The sequence below is a fragment of the Vanacampus margaritifer genome, chromosome 11, assembly GCF_051991255.1.
Source record: "Vanacampus margaritifer isolate UIUO_Vmar chromosome 11, RoL_Vmar_1.0, whole genome shotgun sequence".
NCBI lineage: Eukaryota > Metazoa > Chordata > Actinopteri > Syngnathiformes > Syngnathidae > Vanacampus > Vanacampus margaritifer.
Window position 1 is genome coordinate 6,689,726 of NC_135442.1, and position 18,894 is coordinate 6,708,619.

At 40.5% G+C, this 18,894-nt stretch overlaps 1 protein-coding gene and 1 long non-coding RNA gene across 3 annotated transcripts in view; both read right to left on the reverse strand.

Moving 5' to 3' along the window:
• The window catches only part of LOC144060778 (uncharacterized), a 35,234-nt gene extending 26,666 nt beyond the window's left edge, over positions 1 to 8,568 (reverse strand). The window contains exons 1-3 of the long non-coding RNA XR_013296009.1: positions 8,357 to 8,568; positions 7,111 to 7,197; positions 6,860 to 6,962 (exon numbers count right to left, since the gene is read on the reverse strand). This is a non-coding gene — a long non-coding RNA (uncharacterized LOC144060778). The remainder of the gene's footprint in view (positions 1 to 6,859; positions 6,963 to 7,110; positions 7,198 to 8,356) is intronic.
• A 139-nt stretch (positions 8,569 to 8,707) lies between these two features.
• Positions 8,708 to 17,556, reverse strand: sp3a (sp3a transcription factor). 2 transcript variants are annotated; one of them, XM_077580795.1, is made up of 7 exons: positions 17,385 to 17,556; positions 16,993 to 17,081; positions 16,564 to 16,659; positions 12,957 to 14,205; positions 12,103 to 12,289; positions 11,804 to 12,000; positions 8,708 to 10,237 (listed from the first exon to the last, which is right to left on the reverse strand). In XM_077580795.1, exons 1-7 carry the CDS (start codon positions 17,389 to 17,391, stop codon positions 9,945 to 9,947), a joined length of 2,118 nt encoding a protein of 705 aa, XP_077436921.1. In that variant the 5' UTR covers positions 17,392 to 17,556; the 3' UTR covers positions 8,708 to 9,944. The 2 variants fall into 2 exon arrangements, with proteins under 2 accessions (XP_077436921.1, XP_077436922.1); XM_077580796.1 differs by lacking the exon at positions 16,564 to 16,659.
• Positions 17,557 to 18,894: the final 1,338 nt, after the last annotated feature.

Here is an 18,894-nt window from a genome sequence, read left to right on the forward strand (position 1 = left end):
TGCCACCTACTGGCCGTTTTTGTAATAACTACCATTGCTTCAAGCATTTTCTTCAGTTCAGCTACATTAAAACCTTCTGAATGCTTACACATTAGAAAACCCCCCCATAAAAACATATAAATACGTCTCTGGGAGTATGGTAATATTTAAAATAGAACGTATTTATACGTCTTTGGGAGCAAATGAGCCGACATGAGGTCAGCTGATGTGGGAAACACTTTGACAAAAATCACAGTGAACGTCCTCTTTGGTTCACATGAACTCTCGGGGGAGTTGAACTAGAAGAACAAACAACATCTGGACATTTACACTCGCTACACCTGACAATCCGTTCACATCCAAGAAATGGCATAACATTATTTTCTTGACATCTGTAAACACAATAACGGGCGTTAAGATTCATGCTAACAGGTTGTGAATGTCTATTGATGTTTTTTTTAATAATAAATATTATAATAATTTTTTTTATATATATTTTTTAATCAATTAATCTAAAAATTATTCAATCGATTATTCGACTAATTGGATTAATTTTAATTTTGCATTAAAATGTATTACATTTTGCATTTTGCTCCAATTATGCGAATATTAAAATAGTTGTCGATTAATTTGATAATCGATTACTTGTCGATTAATCAATTATTTTTGACAGCTCTACAATATATCTAACCAACACTGAAAAAAAAGTTAGACCATAGACTTAAGAATGTTTGATGAAAATTCAAGTTTTTTTGCATACAAAAATGTATGTTTAAAGCAACACTAAAGAACTTTCCGTTTACGTTGATTACGGCGCCACCATATGGACAAAGTCTGTAACGTTATGCCTGAGGGAAGACTACGTTTCTCATGAGGACAAGCGCATTTTTGAGGTCACGATTTTCTAATTGACTTCCGTCTTTGTAACAAATGCGTAAAAGGGGGAAGTGACGTATGCCATAAAGTAAATTTGTAGGTTTTTTTGTGTGGCAGTGGTTGAAAAGTTCCTTTGTGCTACTTTAATCAAATGAAGCACCAAAATTGTCCATAACTTATAAATAGAAATTGTTCCAACATTGCATAAACGACACACAAACCGTTGAACTGTACACGTTTATGCAACATAAGGAGAAAAAAAAATCAATGTTCTTTCAAGCCAGATTGCAGCTTGTCTTCCACGAGGCCTCCTGGTCGTTACAACGTCAGCAGACGTGTTGCTGAGACAGCTCCGCCATTGTTTCCACCGTACACAATGAAATTCTATTTTGGATTTTTACTCGGTGCAGTAATTATCTGCATTGTTGCTTGAGAATAAAGAAAATAAAGTGCATGAATATGTGCCGGTCAATTGGATTCTGTCACTTGTAGCGGAATCGGCTACGCGAGCGAGCGCCTTGCCAGCTCGTAATAACCGTGGCGTTTGCGTGGAACAATTTGCCCTCTAAAACAGCTCATCAACACAAGAGAGTCTGTCACCGCGGGGACGGCCTGACAAGTCGTGCGCATCTGTCTGTTATTAGCATGTCTCTGGCGACAAGCTCAATTATCTGACACTGCCCGTAATTTCCATTTCCTTTTTCTGGCACAATGTAAACTTTTCCTCTCCTTGGTTTTCAAAAGGCGCTCGTTTGGGATGCTGGTATAAGAAGAAACGTGTGGGAGGAGGAAGCGGGAAACATCTGCATGTCAGGGGGAGGGGCTGCGATGAGGCCTTGACGCTTGCGCTCGGATGAGTCCGTCAAGAGGAAGAACGTGGCAGAAAGACTTCTCAATCCGATAACGAGTGCTGCGATAATTGTTTTAAGGGTTAAATTGCCATTCTGGTGTCTTCATGTTGCAGCTATTGACAAAAAGGTGGTTGAAAACCAGCAACATGCACAAGGAGCAGGATTACCTAAAATAATCATTTTTGGTGAGGGTGTACGGAAGCATATTGCATTCACTTGAAAAAAAAAAAAATCCTGTTTTTCTGACTAATTGTTGGGGGAAGCTTTGTTTTTTTTTGAGTATTTTTTTTTTAATTTTCTGAATATTTTTTTTCTGTTTTACTGAGTATTTTTTTCTGTTTAAAAAATATTTTTCTCTCTTTTTCTGAATTTTTTTTCTCTCCTGTTTTTCTGACGAATGTTTTCCCTGTTTTATTAACTAAAATCTTTTTCGTTTTTTTTCTGAATATTTTTTTCTATTTTTCTGAATACCTTACACTAAAACATTAATAATACTGTGTTGTGTTCCTAATTACGGTACATGCCTTACCTTAACTGAGCCAAAAGGTACGTTGGGGGTATGCGGGAAAGTGTCCGCTTCCGCTGTTAGCGAGTCTGCAATAACTCACTTGGAGTTCAGAAGTAAAAAAAAAAAATATATATATATATATATATTTATTTATTTTTTTCTTTCAGAAATACCAAACAAAACGGAAGCACCAGGTTTATTTTTCGTAATAACCCCCCCCCCCCCCAGTTTTTTTTTTAAATAGCTCAAGTCAAATTTTGACCAAAAGAAAAATAAATAAATAAATAAAACCAGCTACATCCTTAGTTAAACACGTGATTCAATTCTACCCCTGAAATGAAATTATTAATACATATACAGTAATCAGTATTTGGTTCCGTTTGTCATGTTTTCTGGAAAAACGGGAAAAAAATGACTAAGACTATTACTTTAGGAAGGTGACAATATTGGTTCATGAAACATGAAAAGCTGAAGTGATAAAGCCACAGATTTGTTTACATTTTTTTGTTGTACTATGATGTCGTAGTGAGTGTAGTGTTTAAATAAGACAAAAAATTAATTAAAGTGATTATGAATTTATGGTTAATTTTCTTTTGGTTTTACTGTAAGCCTAACCAATAAGACCAAAACAGTTATTTATAAGCAGTTTTGTACTATTTTTTTTAATAGAGATGAATTTATTGCTTGTGCTTAGAAAAAATACACCTTAAAGAAGCAATCACATTAAATCACAATTGCGTTATAAAAAATTATGGTTTAGACAAAAAATTCAAAAAAAAAAATTTTTGTTAATTTTTTTTTTTTTTTTAAAAAGGAGAGCAATGATGATGTCAAATCGAATGAACAAGCTCTCCTTAAAAAAAAATAAATAAAAAAATCACAATTGCAATGTTGAGGAAGAAAAAATCACAAATAGATTATTTTTCAAATCTCATCCCACTTCCTTCACTCGCAAGAAATAAACAACTACAATTCATTGCCATATAGATTATACCCCAAATAATCCACAGATTAGAGTTGTGACTGACTGCAGACACACCACAAGAAGTGAAAACATTCACCGGCATTGAGTGAGTGTGAGCGTCTGTCTTGCCTTGCTTATGGGGCCAACGTTAGAGGAAAGCGGTAATGATGACAGCTCTAACTCAGTACAGGTGCAATAAAGCATGGCAGCCTGTTCAATTGCCCGGAACCCATTACCGCTCCCCCGAGAGCAACCTTGTAATGCGCGAGGTACCTTCTGTAGAGCACTGACCTATTGTCAACACAGAATTCGCTCCCATTTTTACATGAAGACGCGTTGCAAAGGTTCATTCTGCTTGGTGAGATTTCCTTTCTGAGCGGGATGAAAGTGGATCGATGTGCGCGGACAACAACGCGGCTGGTTGCTCCTGGCATTTGATACTTTCTTTCTACACAAATGTTATTGTGTTCCGACGATAAAAAAAAAGAAGAAAAAAAAAGGGCGGGAACTGTAACATCCTCTGTGTGCAGTTTCTCGTTTATGAACGTCAGTAGTATCATTATCGGGTGATCTGGCATCGTAGTGGTTTTGAACATCCCTAGCATATGATCATTACAGCATTGTGAAGATTAATACGGTATAAGGATTTTGTTTGGAAATGTTATTTTCAAGAATCTATTTCATAGAAAATATGAGTAAATTTTTTTTTGCATGTAGATTTAATTTAACTGTCTTTCCCTAGCAGCAAGGATTAACTCATTCGAAACCAAAAACATATAAATACGTTTTTTAATACTTTGACCTTCATTCCCAAAAACGTATTTATACGTTTTTTCCCATGTTAGAGCATACAGAAGGCTTTGATGCAGATTTTGACCTGAAGAGGTCGCTTAAAGAAATGGTAGTTATTACAAAAACGACCAGCAGGTGGCAGCAGCGTATAAGCAATCAACCAGGGCCATGTTGCAATAAGCTCTTTTTGTCATTGTTATCAACAGGTTTGTGAATAATGATGAAACTTAGCTATATTCTAATGCCCAACTGCTACAAAACAGAAACAGATACAAATATACTTTTTTTGCCCTCTAATCTTTCTTTTGGTAGGTTCCGTGTTTTTCTAGCAATAGAACACAATATTCTGTGGGCCTTGCAAAATCAGTCAAAATCCGGGAGCAAAGGGGGTTGCTTCAGTGAAAATGGCGGCAAGTGAATGAGTTAAATAGGTGCTTCCTGCTCCATAGCGCCCTCTACAGTTGCAATTTTCTCTAAACTAAAAACAGTGGCAAAAAAAAAAAAAAAGTCATTGGGTTGACCTTGCGTGCTGTCGGCATCTCCGTTCCCGCGTCATCTTGGCGAAAGCCACTGTTTGACGACCGTCTGCCGGATGCGTTCCATCTGACGACGGCATAAATGGGACCAAAATTGAGCTCACCTTCAAGGCGGACTCGAGTCCCCTTGAAGGCTGAAAAGCCTGGGATGAGCCCAGCGCCGGCAGTCCTTGTTTTGCTCCCTGAGACGTGTGTAATCAGAGCCAAAGTCCAGCACAGATTACAGTCTTCAATCAGTCAGGGAGGAAAATGATATGTACATTATTGTCTCTGCGGCACATCAGCGCCACTGTCATCCTGCGTGCATATTACCTGTGTCAAAACTGCCACCGAGCCGTCACACGCCGGTGTGAATTCTTTGCCGGCTGGCGGGGGGGGGGGGGACTCCGCCGTGACCTCGGAGGATGTTGTTGACACCGTTTAATGTACATTTCCAGACACCAAAACGTCTCCTGTCATATCGGAAATTGTCTTCCAATAGGCTGAATAACACAAAACGGGCCGCTCTTGTCACACAAAGACAACAGCGAGAGCGCAACTGCTCGGTTCTGAATTGAGGGAGTTGAAGCGCGGCTGTCGGGTTTGACCTTGAGGTTGAGCAATGAAGGAGAGTTATTCTGCGTCGCCAAGGAAAACCGCACGGCATCATCTGATGCAATTGTCTCGTCAGTAAAAATAGACAGACACAATGGACATCATCATGCGGGATATTGTTGTCGATTCAATTTTCACAGCTGGATGCGGCTAACAGTAAATGCAAAACAGCGGGGCAGAAATTCCGCAATGAAGATTGATCCGATTTGAATTTCATCCCTGAAAAAGGGAGTCCGCGTCGTAATCCCCCGTCTGCAACGAGTGCTTAATTTGAAGCTGAATGGCACCTCGCCGCCTAACAGGATGATGCAAAATGATGTGTAACCACAGCAATTCAAACATGCGTGCATGCAGTGGAAATACACGAAAAATGTCATCTGCAAGCATGCTGGATATCAAGTTTGCATAAAATTCGCTCCTTGTCCCACACCAGGTATCACCTTGAGAAATCCAGACCCGAACGCACGGTCACATCACAAGCGCTTTTTTCCGGTGCTACAATTGTGTTTGTCTCCTTTGGACCCGTCGGTGCTCGGGGGGGAGGTCAGCAAATTGCCTGTGAGATTTAAAAAAAAAAAAAGCGAGAAAGGTGCTGACCTGGCGCTAAATTGTCCACATTGAGTAGACGGAGAATATCAGGTTATTGAGTTGATCCATGCTGGGTTTCCTCGCCGGGGGAAAATGATCAGTGCTATTGTCTGCCTCGTGCAGTTGATCAAGGGCAAGAGTGCCACGAGAATGCGGCGCCAAAAAAGGACACCCTTCAATCCTGCTGATAAAAAAAAAAAACTATTAAACTAAATGTTATGCTTTGGCGCATACATTCAGTCTACATGCAAAGATTCTGTATTTACACACAAAACCGATGCAGTACATGACCGCAGCTGTGCGACACCAACGATCCATTGCGCTGTACTTGTTCCTTGAGAAAGGAAAATAATAGTCATTTGGCAAAATTGCAGGCCTATCTTGCCACGAAAAAACCGGACCCAAATGGAGACCTTCATCGCTCGAGTGTTTTGTATATGAGGGATCGTAGAACGAAATATGTCATTTGTGCCAACGGTGCACACAGGCAAGGTTATACAGCGTAATGCTGAATTCTATATTGTTGGAATTGTCATTGCGTGAAGTGCAAGAAAAAAAAGCTTTCCTTTAATTTTTCATGATTAATGTGTCGGAAAAGTGAAAAAAAAATATGTCTTGCAAATTTGAAGCACTACAGAGAATTTGGCAAAACAACCCTGCCAAATTTAAACATTATAAAATATATATAAATATATATATATATATATATATATATATAAAATAAATAAATAAAATAATAATATAAATAAAATAAATAATAATAACAAAAAACTATAAATTTAAGTGTATTAAATACCACTACGAGAACCTGAAAATGAATGTTATGTACGTTATCTGGCACCTTTTTGTCCTTATGAATTGTGGGCCATGTCAAATGTTATTTTTTAGTATGTACCGCAGGCCGCTAAAAAACAATAGGCCGGCCACAAATGGCCCCCGGGCCGTATTTTGGACACCTGGCTTAAAACCTTCCACCATGTCATCACAGGACTTTTCATGCCGCTAGGCTTCAAATAGCTCCCAAGCTAACATGTTTTCGCCCAGCAATAACAACAGAGCAACTCGTAAGTTTTCTGCCTTCGCACATTTTCAGCAATTATCTTCAAATACGGACATTTGAAATCACTTTGAGGGGTCTTTAAGGAAAAAAAACAAAGCAGTGTTTACGTACCGTGTCAATAGTAGCTTTTCAGTGTGAAGTGGTCTCAAGTTCTTCAACCCAATTATGGCCGCAAGAAGGTCTTCTCAGTCCATTTGTCATTGGCTTGCTGGCACTGAAACGAGAGCATTCCAAAAAAAAAAAAAAAAAAAAAAAGAAGTCATGCAGCATACAAATGATGTCAAGCAGTTCTCCATCCCTGGCAAACCTAATACAAAGACGAATAATACTAGAAGTAATAATAATTGATCAAAGGAGCTCACATGTCAAATGTGTATCCAGTTCAAGTGGATAAGTCCCGATGTTTCGCGCAGATTGTCCCGGAGGTGTGCGCATTGTGGATTTCATTCCTTCAGGGGAGCAAAGAGTATTACAGTATTCAGATTACAGAGCAAGGGAAATTAATTGGACTAATTAACATACAAGTAAATGATGATACCGTTAACACATTTCATTAACTCAAACTGTCATTCTATGTTCTTGCTGCACTTGGTATTGCATTACAATGACTTGGATTCATTAAATTATGCAAATGAATGGTGGTGGTGGTGGTGGTGGTGGTGGGGGGGGTCTCTTTAACAGGCAACACCATTTGACTTGCTTTTTATTTTCTGACACAAAAAAAAAAGCATACTGATTTACCCCATAAAGCTTTTCATCGACTATTTTAATTATGTTCATACACATTAAAATCTAGAGGCCATTCATACATTTTTAAATCTCTTGTGCTCCTTTTAGTAGACAATATTTAAAAGAAATAAATAGCAATAAGGTCTAACTGCTTTATTAGGCAGATGCAAAATGTGCAAAATGTGTTCTCTTTGTTGAACCTGAATAAAAATGAATGAAAGTCCAAATACAGCTCTTTTGTCAGCAGAGTTTACGTGTTTTGAATTGCGGAGGTAACCGACGCAGGAACAGGGAGGCCCTGCAAATCTTGACTCAAAAACGGTTCAACACAGGTTCCAAGCTCCTTTTTTTTTATATTTTTTTATTTTGTAGCCTAAGAAACAAATACGTGTGCCTACTTCATGATCCCTGCTAAATGGAAAATCTCGCCAAAGCTGGCTTTATTTTGTCTTTCCAGAGATATAAGCATTTTACCCCCTTCTAAAAAAAATACATATTTTTTAGATTTTGGTTGTCACTATTTTACATGACATGAATATGCATAACAATGAAATTGAACTGTGTATATGCAAGCAAATGACGAGGCGATTCTTAAGTTTTGATTTTCAGTCACGTCTCTCTGAAGGAAACCATAACGTGATCGGCAGTGACGTTTTGTTTTGCGTCTACTGCCAGCAATCATAAACAAGACTCATCAAAGTCTGCCTTGACAAAGAAAATTATGCTCACTTCTGATTTGCCATTGTTTATTATTATGGCTTACAACTGCACCCTACTGACAAGTATTACCTTAGCTCAGTTGGACACAGTGCAGTTCTACACTAGCCACGCCCCCCAATAATAAGCACAACATAAATTAAATGAATAAACACAACTTACCTGACATTTCAAACAGTGACGATGGAGCAATCCACAGGTGTACTTCGCACTCACTTACTCAAGCCTGCAGGTTGTTCAAAGTCATGAGACTTTCTCAGACAGCTTATGCTTCTTATGTTTTCGACTGAGATCTCACCTCCTCCGCCAACTAATGTCACATGGGGAAAGGTCAACGGGTCAACCAGGACTCAGCGTTGCTCCCTTGGCTGTAGTGACATCTGCTGGACCACACAGTGGGAGAAGAGGCTGGGGAGTTGAGAATGAAAAAGCTCAGCAACAATGGGAAGTGCAGTGCAAGGAAACTTTTAAAATGGCGTCAAATTTGGACTCACACAAAAATATACATGGAAATTCAAGTGTAACAGAAATGTTTATAATGACATTATACAGTTTTTTTTTTTTTTACAGTTCTAAACAAGTGAAAACTGTCATTCTTAGTACACAAGGAACTGTGGGTCAGTTGAAGAGGACAATGTATATATGTATTTATATATATATATAAATTTTGCTTATTTTTTCAGATGTTGGGGCCAGAAATAACATAACATGAGAATGCAAGACATTTCTTATAAAAAAAAATCTATACAAATAGAGATTTGCCGACATGGATACAGACGATGATTCATTGTAAGGACAGTGATCAAAATCCAAAGTACCACCTTCAAAATAACATTTTCACTTAAATTGGACTGATTGTGAATTGCACATTTGAAATGATTTGGTAAAAGAAACCAGGGTCATTACCAAATAGAAAAAAAGAAAAGAAACAAAAAACTAATTATTCATCAGGAGCAGTCACAATAACGGTGCCGTCGTTCTTCTGAGTTTTTGGTCCGCCTGAAAAGATTTCCCCCCCAAAATGAGACATTATAGGGGATATTTTCTCCACTTGTGTCATGCAAATAAAACTCACCCTGAGTTTTTAGGCAAATTTGGCAACCATCACCAAAAATGGCTTGGGGGGGAAAAAATCCTCCATAATCTTTACAAAAACACATTTACTCACAATTCAGCCTTTTAAAACAGTTGCCTTTAGTTGTAAACGGGATATTATGTCAACAACATAAATATCTGTCCAAAAATATCGAATGACATGTTGGTCCTTTTGAAGTGAAATGAATAAAAACTGTTGATTTGATTCCACCCAAAAATTGCAGTGAGAATTGCTAAACTGGAAGCACTGTGGGAAAGCGCATCTTCGAGAAAACACGAAAAAACAAAAAGCAAAACATAAATACATTTGCGTCAAAGACAGTAATTACTTGGAGATGAAGCTTAGTCTTGACTTAAAGAAAAAGGAACGAGGACATAAGGTGAAGGTAAGAAAAGGTGGAAAAGCATTATTAAAGTTGATTGAGGACACTGTATACCTACAACTAGACAATATTGTACAAAATAAGGCATTTCCTTGTGTAATTACTGCAATGTTTTCTATTCTTACCTCCACTTCATAGCAGAGCGAACAAGAATGGTAAAATATATATATATATAATCACTTTATTTTTCTTTTCTTCAAAGCTGGAATAAAAATGCAGGTAGGAGGAGTATACGAGAATGCGGTCACGTGAGTTTGTGAGCGCCGCGTCCATCACTCGATGACTTGGCTGGCCGCTAAGGTGGTGACGAGCTGCAGGGGGATCTCGGCGTTGGCCAGGATGTCCTGGGCGTTGTTGGAGCCCTGCTGGATGTTGGTGAGGATGAGGGTGGTCCCGCCCGGCGAGGTGATGAGGCTGTCCGAGGACCCCGCGGATTCCACCGAGGTCACCATGGCGCTGCCAGAGTTCACGCTTTTTTTGTTCTGGTGGGTTTTGATGTGCTTGGCCAGGTGGTCGCTCCTCATGAAGCGCTTGGAACATTCGGGGCACACAAACTTCTTCTCGCCTGCGAAACAAACAAGGTTATTTTTAGTTAACGGAAACTTGACAAAATAAAAATTCAAAAAAACATTTTCGTCAACAAAATTAAATAAAAACTAAAATGCTTTTTAACAAACAAAAACTAACTGAAACTATATTTTACATTTGCAAAATTTAATACATGAGCCTTTGGGGTTGATTTTAAGTCAATTTATTTATTAGTTATTACTAACTGGAATAAGGAGGTTTGAAAGTGTGTCACACAGAAGCGACGTCATCGAGCAGCAGCCAATAGAAAAGCACCTTCAGATGATGTCGTTCCTAGGCAACAATTTTGCGTTTTCTTTTGGCTCCGATGGCTCAGCTCGCCCGCTTTTTCATTTCAGTCAGCCAAAATGCACCGCTAGGTAAGAAATGCGTGACTTTTTTCATTTTACCATGGTGTTTATTAAATGTTGCACACAAGTAATACACGTTTTTTTTTTAAACGAAAGCTAAAATCAAACGAAAACAAAACTAAGATCAAAACTAGCAGAAATGCCCTGACAACTAATTAAAATGTAACTACATTTAAAAAATTCAATATCAAAACGAAATTAAAAAAATAACTGAAAATGTAAATCCCAAAACTATATCAACCCCGAAAACAACAGATGTTGAAGTTTCACACAGTGGCGATTAAAAAGGTCGAAACATCACTGTTTGAATTAATTATTTGTTTCCACTATACACAAAAACCCCGCAATTAGAATATTTTTCACAATCATCAGAATTAACCACTCACATTTAAATCTTAAGTAAATGGGAATCAGCACACAGGGTGTGACCAATTGAAGTTCCTGATTAACCCCAGATACATTTCAGTTCTAGTAGGCTTTTCCTAACCCACCACTTATTATATATATATATATATAAATGTCATTTTAGCAGGCCAAATGTAGACTTAACATCCACTGCATTTACAGAATAGATGATTAATGACTCCAATAGTTTAAATAAGTGCTAACTGGGCTTGCAGCAGTGTAATGAAATGCTTCTGTATGGCGTGTCATGCTCACTAATATTACAGAGTCTTAAGTGTGTGTGTGTCTAGCAACAATACCGATTTAAAAACATCTCTAGCGGGGCCGTTACAATTTCCTGTTCATATTCAATCAACTGTAGCGTGAGTTTTGTGTTCCGCGCTCAAGAGACAAGGACCATTGTGAACGGGTAAACCATCTCACACTAGAACCTCACACTTTCGCTTTCCAAATCCATTCATGTATTTTCTTTAGCACTTGTCCTCGGGGCACAAATAGACAAACAACCACTCACTCGCACATTTCACAATTTAGAGCCTTCAGTTAACCTAACATGCATGCTTTTCAATGTGGAAGGAAGATGGAAGTGCCCAGCGAAAATGCACGCAATCACGGGAAGATGATGCAAATTGCATACAGGGAGGCCGACCATTGATGCTGAGATTTGGAGAAACATTTCACAATACTAATACAGAAACACTGACAGTTGTGGTACAAATTGAGACAACAAGTTAGTGGAAAAATTCCATCCCACAAATGAAACCATTACAGTGATTTAGCGTGGGCACCTGTGTGTGTTCTCCTATGTCTCTGCAGCTCGTCGCTGCGCGTGAACCTCTTCCCGCAGTACATCCAGGTGCATACGAACGGTCGCTCCCCGGAATGCCACCGCAGGTGCGCTCGCAGGTGCGACGTCTTGCCGTACACTTTGCCGCAGCCTGTTATGTGGCAGATGTGCACCTTCTTCTTCCCCACGCCGGATCCCCTGAGGAACACGCGCCGGCACAACGAGCATCCCGGAAGGTTTATTTACAAAACAGCCGTACGGTTTTGTGGAAGTGAAGTGCATCCCGCTAAGAGAACTCACCTCCCCCCAGACTCTTTACAGTTGGGGCAAGTGCACGCCACTCGACGTAGCCTCTTGCCTCCCAGGCCTATATAATTATCATCCTCCACCAGCCTGACCTGAAGGTGGGACAGATCGCTGGTGTTTAGGGTAGAATCAGAGCTTAGCTGCCACTCTGCCGAGTCCGGCTCCTCCTTTATCCGGATGTCTGTAGAGTGCAGAAAAGACACAGTTTGATGTGTGATATGGCTGTATCATATATGAAGGTAACATTTATGAGATCATCGAAATATAATTTTTTTTTAACTTCAAAAGTAAGTTAAATATACTCCTCCCAAGAAACATTTGAGAATAGTTTGCAAATGAAGAAATAAACAAAGAAGCTCCCAGTATGATGCAGCATACAGTGCAAAATACATGCACAATAATCACTGTCGGACAAAATCATTTTAAGTCCAAATATGGTAAATTGATACTAATTGTCAGTCCCCACATTGTCTGTTATTTTACAAAATTAACCAATCTAAAGAGTAGAAAATAATTTGAGAACCAATCAGAACTATTGTATAAGTCGCTGCATTGTGTCACCTCAAGTTTGAAAGTGTATACATTTATAGACAAAAACAAGTGAAAATAGTTAGATTAGAGTTCCTACAGCTTAAGGCAAGTTGAATTCACAATGTTTTAATTCCATTTGAGATCAAATTTGAGAACGTGTTTGGCATGAGTGCAACTTTGATGGGCACGGCTGGCGACGTGTCCAGAACTTTCTAATCAACGAACTGAACATTCAAGTTAAAATGATCTCCACAAAGGCAGACTTAAATTAGCATTAGCGATTGTTTGACTCGTATTGTATGCAGTAAACACGGTACCTCGAGGCATGTCTGCATTTCCTTCCTGTTGTGCCACTGAGTTGACTGTCACGGTTTGCAGGGTGGGGATCTGCCCGGTGTTGACGCCGACTGGACTGGAACCCAGTGAGAGGGTCTGAACTGGAGCCAGAGTAATCTGCTGAGGGACAGTGGTGGGAATCTGAAGGTTTTGCAGGTTCTGGACACCTTGCACCTGGAAGGTCTGCCACTGCAACTGGCCTGACGGGGTCACCGTCTGGGCTTGGATGATGAACGTCCCGGGGTTGATCAGCTGAAGGTTTTGCATACCCTGTCCGCCCGTAGCCACCGATTGCACCACCTGCCCGTTGGTGGTCTGCAGTGGCACTTGCTGCAGCTGGACGATGGGTTGAGCTGATGTCGCCTGGATGTCCGACTCTTGAGTCTGTTGGATGAAGCCCTGCTGGAGGCCAGTGCTGGAGTCGGACTGCTGCGTAGCCACGGACGACAACGAGGCGTCTTGGGTCAGGAGTCTGGCGTCACTGGTGGGATTGTGTAGCTGGGAGGAAGACGTCGGCACAAAAAGCTCAGCATTGGCGTCGTTTACTGGTAGTGTTTGTGAGAGGTCGTCGTCCGTCTTCTCCTGACTCTCGGAGCCACTCCCCAGTTGATTTGCCATGATGAGCTGGCCATCGGCGGTCACGCCCGTCGCTATAGTCTGGGCTCCGGATAAGCCTAGCGCGTCCAAGTCTATGCTGTTAATGGGAACAAAAGTGATGTTCCCCGGCAAACCCACAGGCACATTAGTAACAACCTGACCCTGGTTGTTGAATGCGGAGCTGCCAATAGAAATCCCCTGGATCTGCTGGATATTCCCAGTCTGTGATATGAGGCTCTGGTTGTTCGTAAGGATGCTGGCAGCGGACGTCACACACAGACCCTGACTAGCATCAGGCAAGATCTGAATCTGTCCCGACGCGTCCTGACTCAGAGTTGCTCCTTCCATGCCGGTGGCGGCGAAGCTCAGCTGTCCGTCTGCAGTCTGAATCTGAGGAATTACTTGGTACTGAATGTTAGGCACTGAATTGGCAGAGGCAGTGTCGCTTCCTGACGACACAAAAATCGGCTGACTCTGCAAACTGTGGAGAGGAAGAACGTACTGTCCATTTGACGTTAATATTCCTTGGCCTTGGATCTGTATCATCCCGTGGTCATCCTTTGCAGCCGTGCTGGGGGCTAACACCTCCCATTTATCGGACACTGTAAGATGTGCAGATGTCTGATCTGTAGCCTAAGAGAGAAAATGGTGGCTATTACACACATGCAAATCCATGCCAAAATATCACAGGAACCTTAAGGATTTGTGCCTCGCAGGCGATGCAAGATTTTTCAAACAAGCAAATGATTGTCTTGGGTGAGGAGGCCTTTCAACCAGTCGTTCTTGGTTGTTTTGTGTGCAACCTCCTTTCTTTAAATGTATGATTGGTAAAGGCAGGGATGTGATTTGACCAAAGTGAAATTATCTGAAAATTTAGCCAGGGGTCTGGGGGCCGCCGGCCCCCCGGAGCTCATGGGTTTTCCGTGTTTTTAAGTACTTTCAATGCACTCACATGACAAAGAAATAGACAAAACAACAGCATAAATTTTCAATGTATATTAAACTATCCCATATAAAATGGCAGTTTTAGTCAACTCAAAATCAGTCACATTCAAAAACATTGGACTGCCTTACACAATGAACTACAAAAAAAAAACAAAAACAAAAAAAAACGGAGATTTTAAATTTTTATTTTTGGAGATAAAAAAAGCGGAATTCCGCGAATTAGCGGAAAAATCACATCCCTGTAAAGGGTTCATCCAGGTACGTTCCCTTTAAGTTTGGGTGAAATACAAACACAACACTTGAACTAAAATGTCACATGCAGGGGTCAAAAATCTTAATGCTAAAACCATGATTTGTCCAGAGGCGGCAAATTTAATCGGGAAACAGGGTAATACTTTCAGAGTCTATCTGTCAAATTTAAGCAAGGTCAGATTAAATGTGTCATAATCATGTAGATTGTAGAATCATAGATCCTGTTTACTATGCTCCGAGGGAACGTTCAAGACTGGATGAATCATGTCTTCATGATTCTGATAAAAAAATTATCAGTCTGGTAAGTCCTTCAAATGTGGTAGATAGATGAATAAGTTATCACATGACGCTACGTGGTTATCAACACCCGTGGCTGTCATGAAGTCAAGACGGTCAACTTGGTAGGGTACAGTGCCGCATTAATGGCAAGGTGTGTTGCCCACTTCAACATAAATGCCTGGGTATCAAACGTGAGTATGGTCAGAAGCAGTAGTAGCAGTATAAATTGGGAATAATGCACTGCATTATTTGATAAGAAAAACAAAAAAGACGGAACTAAACTTCTCATGTGTGACAGTTACACATTCCATTCCTACTAACACGGAAGTAAAAACTCTCTGACATCCGTTCAACATGTCCATCTGTACCTCTGCAGGATTTTAGAAAAATTAAAACATCCTTTAAAAACATGCCTGATACTCTATATAGTTGAGAAAATACATTTCCCTGGGCATTAGTTAATCCACCACCGGTAAATTCTTAGATTAGGAAAATTCCTAAAAAAGAAAAGTATCTTGATGGGAATTTGCGATGATGGACCCAGAATGTGGGCAGGGTTTGCCGTTGGGCCAAGTTGAGCAACCGTTATCTGACCATCTCAGCAGCAAGCACGCCTATCGAGAGGACTTATTTTCTGACAGTAATAAATCTATTTAGGTGACATCAGCCAAGTCTTTACCAAGCAGTCAATGCTCTGTGCTGTAATGTGCACATTCGGCGTAAATTTGGTTGAGTTGTACATTGTTGATAAATATCAATTACTGCAACTCTTCCCCTCCATGAATAACAATAAACATTAGCCAGCGTTGACTTAAAAAAATGGAAGTCATATGATGTAATCACTACATCGCACGGACAAAAGCAGGCCAACTGCAGCTGTCAATCATGGTTTTGGCAAAATGCAACAGATGCTACCCTGCCATAAGAAATGGACGCGAGGCCAGTGACAGGCAGCCTTCCACTGCAGGACCTCTCAGACAGTTACAATGAAGTTGAGGCCAATGTTTACCTATCTTAAAAGTGTACTGAAAATTCCCCAAATTAGAAGGTGAAAGGATTTAAAGAGCTACATCACTTTTTACAATATAACTAGATCTAGGAATAGCTAATCTCATCTGAAAGTCAAAATAGTGTTTTTAACTTCGTACATGGCAATTGAGTATTGTATGGCAAAAAAAAAAAAAATCTTGTCTACAAATCTATATCGTCCTGTGGTTTTCCTCAGAAGAAGGAAGGCGGCAGTCGTCGCCGAAACTAGTCAAGATAAAGCACAACTTTTTTTTGGGTCTTGAAAAAGAAAAAACACAAGACGATGAGTATTGTAGGTATGTGCATATCCACCGCTGAATGGCTCCAAAAAGTGGTCACTCAACAAGCCACATTCATGATCATACATTTTAAAAGACGTCGGAATGTCCATTAATCTGGTGCCTGTGGTGGAGAACTGCCTTATGATGGAGGACGCATGAACTGAAGCTTCTGATTCTAACAGCTCTACCAAAGGTGACCACTTACCACACCAGCGGCGGCACCTCTGTCCACCTCTGATGCCGGTGAGCCAACCTTAGTGCAGGTGCTTGCAAGCAGGTCGAGGGACGACGACTCAATGTCCTACCCACAATGTGCAAAGTTTAAGGGGGAGAAATTGAGTGGCCATTAGTGTAGGCCAAGTTGACAACAGTGACGCGTTGCACAAGTGTATTTTTTTGGTAGCTGGGAAATGAAATGCTTCTGTTGAGCCCCTCAGACACCATTCACGTAATGTTTACATCTGGTGGAGCTTTTCAGGCGGTCTCTGTCCAGAGCAGAGAATGAAGGCGGGATTTTTGCACCGCCCAAGAGGAAGCGTTGTCTGAGGGATTCAAAACCCCTCCAACTTTACAACCGAGATCAGCTTGCTACACGCATGTAGAGCATACAAAAAAACCCGCAAGGACATCTCACCTGATTGTCTTCATGTTGCAAAAAGTTGCTCTGGCTGCTGTTTGCGTCCAAAGCAGCCATTTCGTCCGCTTTCAGTGGCTGTTCTGGCGCTGTGAAGGACAACATACTAGTTCGAATACAGCAAAACGGAGCTAAACAAAGCTCGTTCCTCAAACGAAGGGCGTAGCGATTTATAACATTCAGCTTGCATTCGTTTAAAAAAATAGTTCAAATGGTGCGGTGGGGAGCAGCGTATGTCTAAAACGTGTTAACCCATTAGCTACAAGCACAGCGTTAGCGGCTAACTTAGTCGCTGATTAGCCGTATCCAAGCTAGCTTGCTAGCCAGCTAATTTAGCCCGTGGATGCTTGTTAGCATTACGTGGGTGAGGAATAGGATGAAAAATTACATACCAGTCATGGCGTGACTTGCCGTTTAACGGAGAGTTCTGACAGCTACAACCAACCCGACATGACCGAGTTAGTATTGACGGCAAACGCGTAGAAAAAAAGTGATAACTGTCAAGATTTGTTTCTATTTTGATTGACTGGCGGTAAGCAACACAAAGGGTGGGGCCTGCACTGTTGACTGGAGCGTTGGCGTCATACACAGGAAGTTCCGCCTATCTTTCTGCATACTGTATTTGATTGGTTGACACGTTGAAGCATCGTATTCTGATTTGCTAGTGGTCATGTCAATCATTTTGGAGATTATTTTCCTGTTTTGCATTTTGCCACTTTTACAGTACGATTATGAGTGTTCATATATGCCTGAAAGAAGAAACGAGATTCAGAGTGTATATTTATATTCAAACCCACGGAAATTAATTCAGAAAAGGAACATCTAATGCTTGTCCACTGTTCTAAATTACCAGAAGTGTTGAGAAACGAACACATAACAATCACATGCCAACACAAATACGTACTGCATTGTTTTTAAAACTTTATTGAGCAAAGGTAAATATTTTACAATACAGAAAAAATCTCATTGCACACAACCAAGCTAAAATGACACAAAAAAAATGGATTTGCGCGGTCTGTTGATATAACGTCATCCATCTAGTGGAAGACCATTTATTTGTTCTGCTTGTCACGATATGTCACCAGCATAGAGAGTTGAATAAGAAACAATCGACTGAAAATGGATCATTTTCTGCAGCGCACCTGTTGATCTCACACTGGTTGGGATTGGGAATCATGGCTGTAAAGCAGCGGTTACGACTGTTTGCTCTAAAAATAGCTCACCTGATGGAACATTGTGATTTCCTAGGACTTTTGACATCTAAGCCTTTCTGTTTGACAGTAACCCCCCCCCCCCCCCCACAGTGTGGGTAAAGGATAAACATGCAGCTATAACAGCATTTATGCAATAATTGTGACCATTTTCTAGTATATGACATTTACCATTTAAATGCAGGATGCATGTGCAGACAAACAGCCATGAAAAGATGAACTTGATGTGGAATGAGTTCCACCCTCATAGCACTTGTGCACATATCATTGTGAGAATCCATCGGAATGAGCGCGTGCATGTTATTGTGCCTGCCTGCGATGCTATCAGGACCCCACTTCCGAGTTTTTTTTTCTTTTTTTTTTTTTGTGTGTGGTGTGTCAGTTCCTCCGAGTGCACTGCCGCAGTGAGGCTATTTCTTTCAACCTTCAATTCAAACTTGGCCCATTACAGCCAGCGTACAAAAGCACTTTCTGTGCACTCAGGAGCTCACAGCAGTGAATGGTGGATATTTCCAATCACTTCTCTGTCAATCCAAGTGTCAGGTAAACACAGACCATTGGCAACAGCTTTAGAAGAAAAAAAAAAACCCTTCCAGCTAGATGTGTCTGACTCCAGGAGACTTTGGAAAGGTATAAACAATTTGCAAGTACTTCAAAGTTAAAGAGAGCAGTCCGGTTTCCTAAAAGCTGC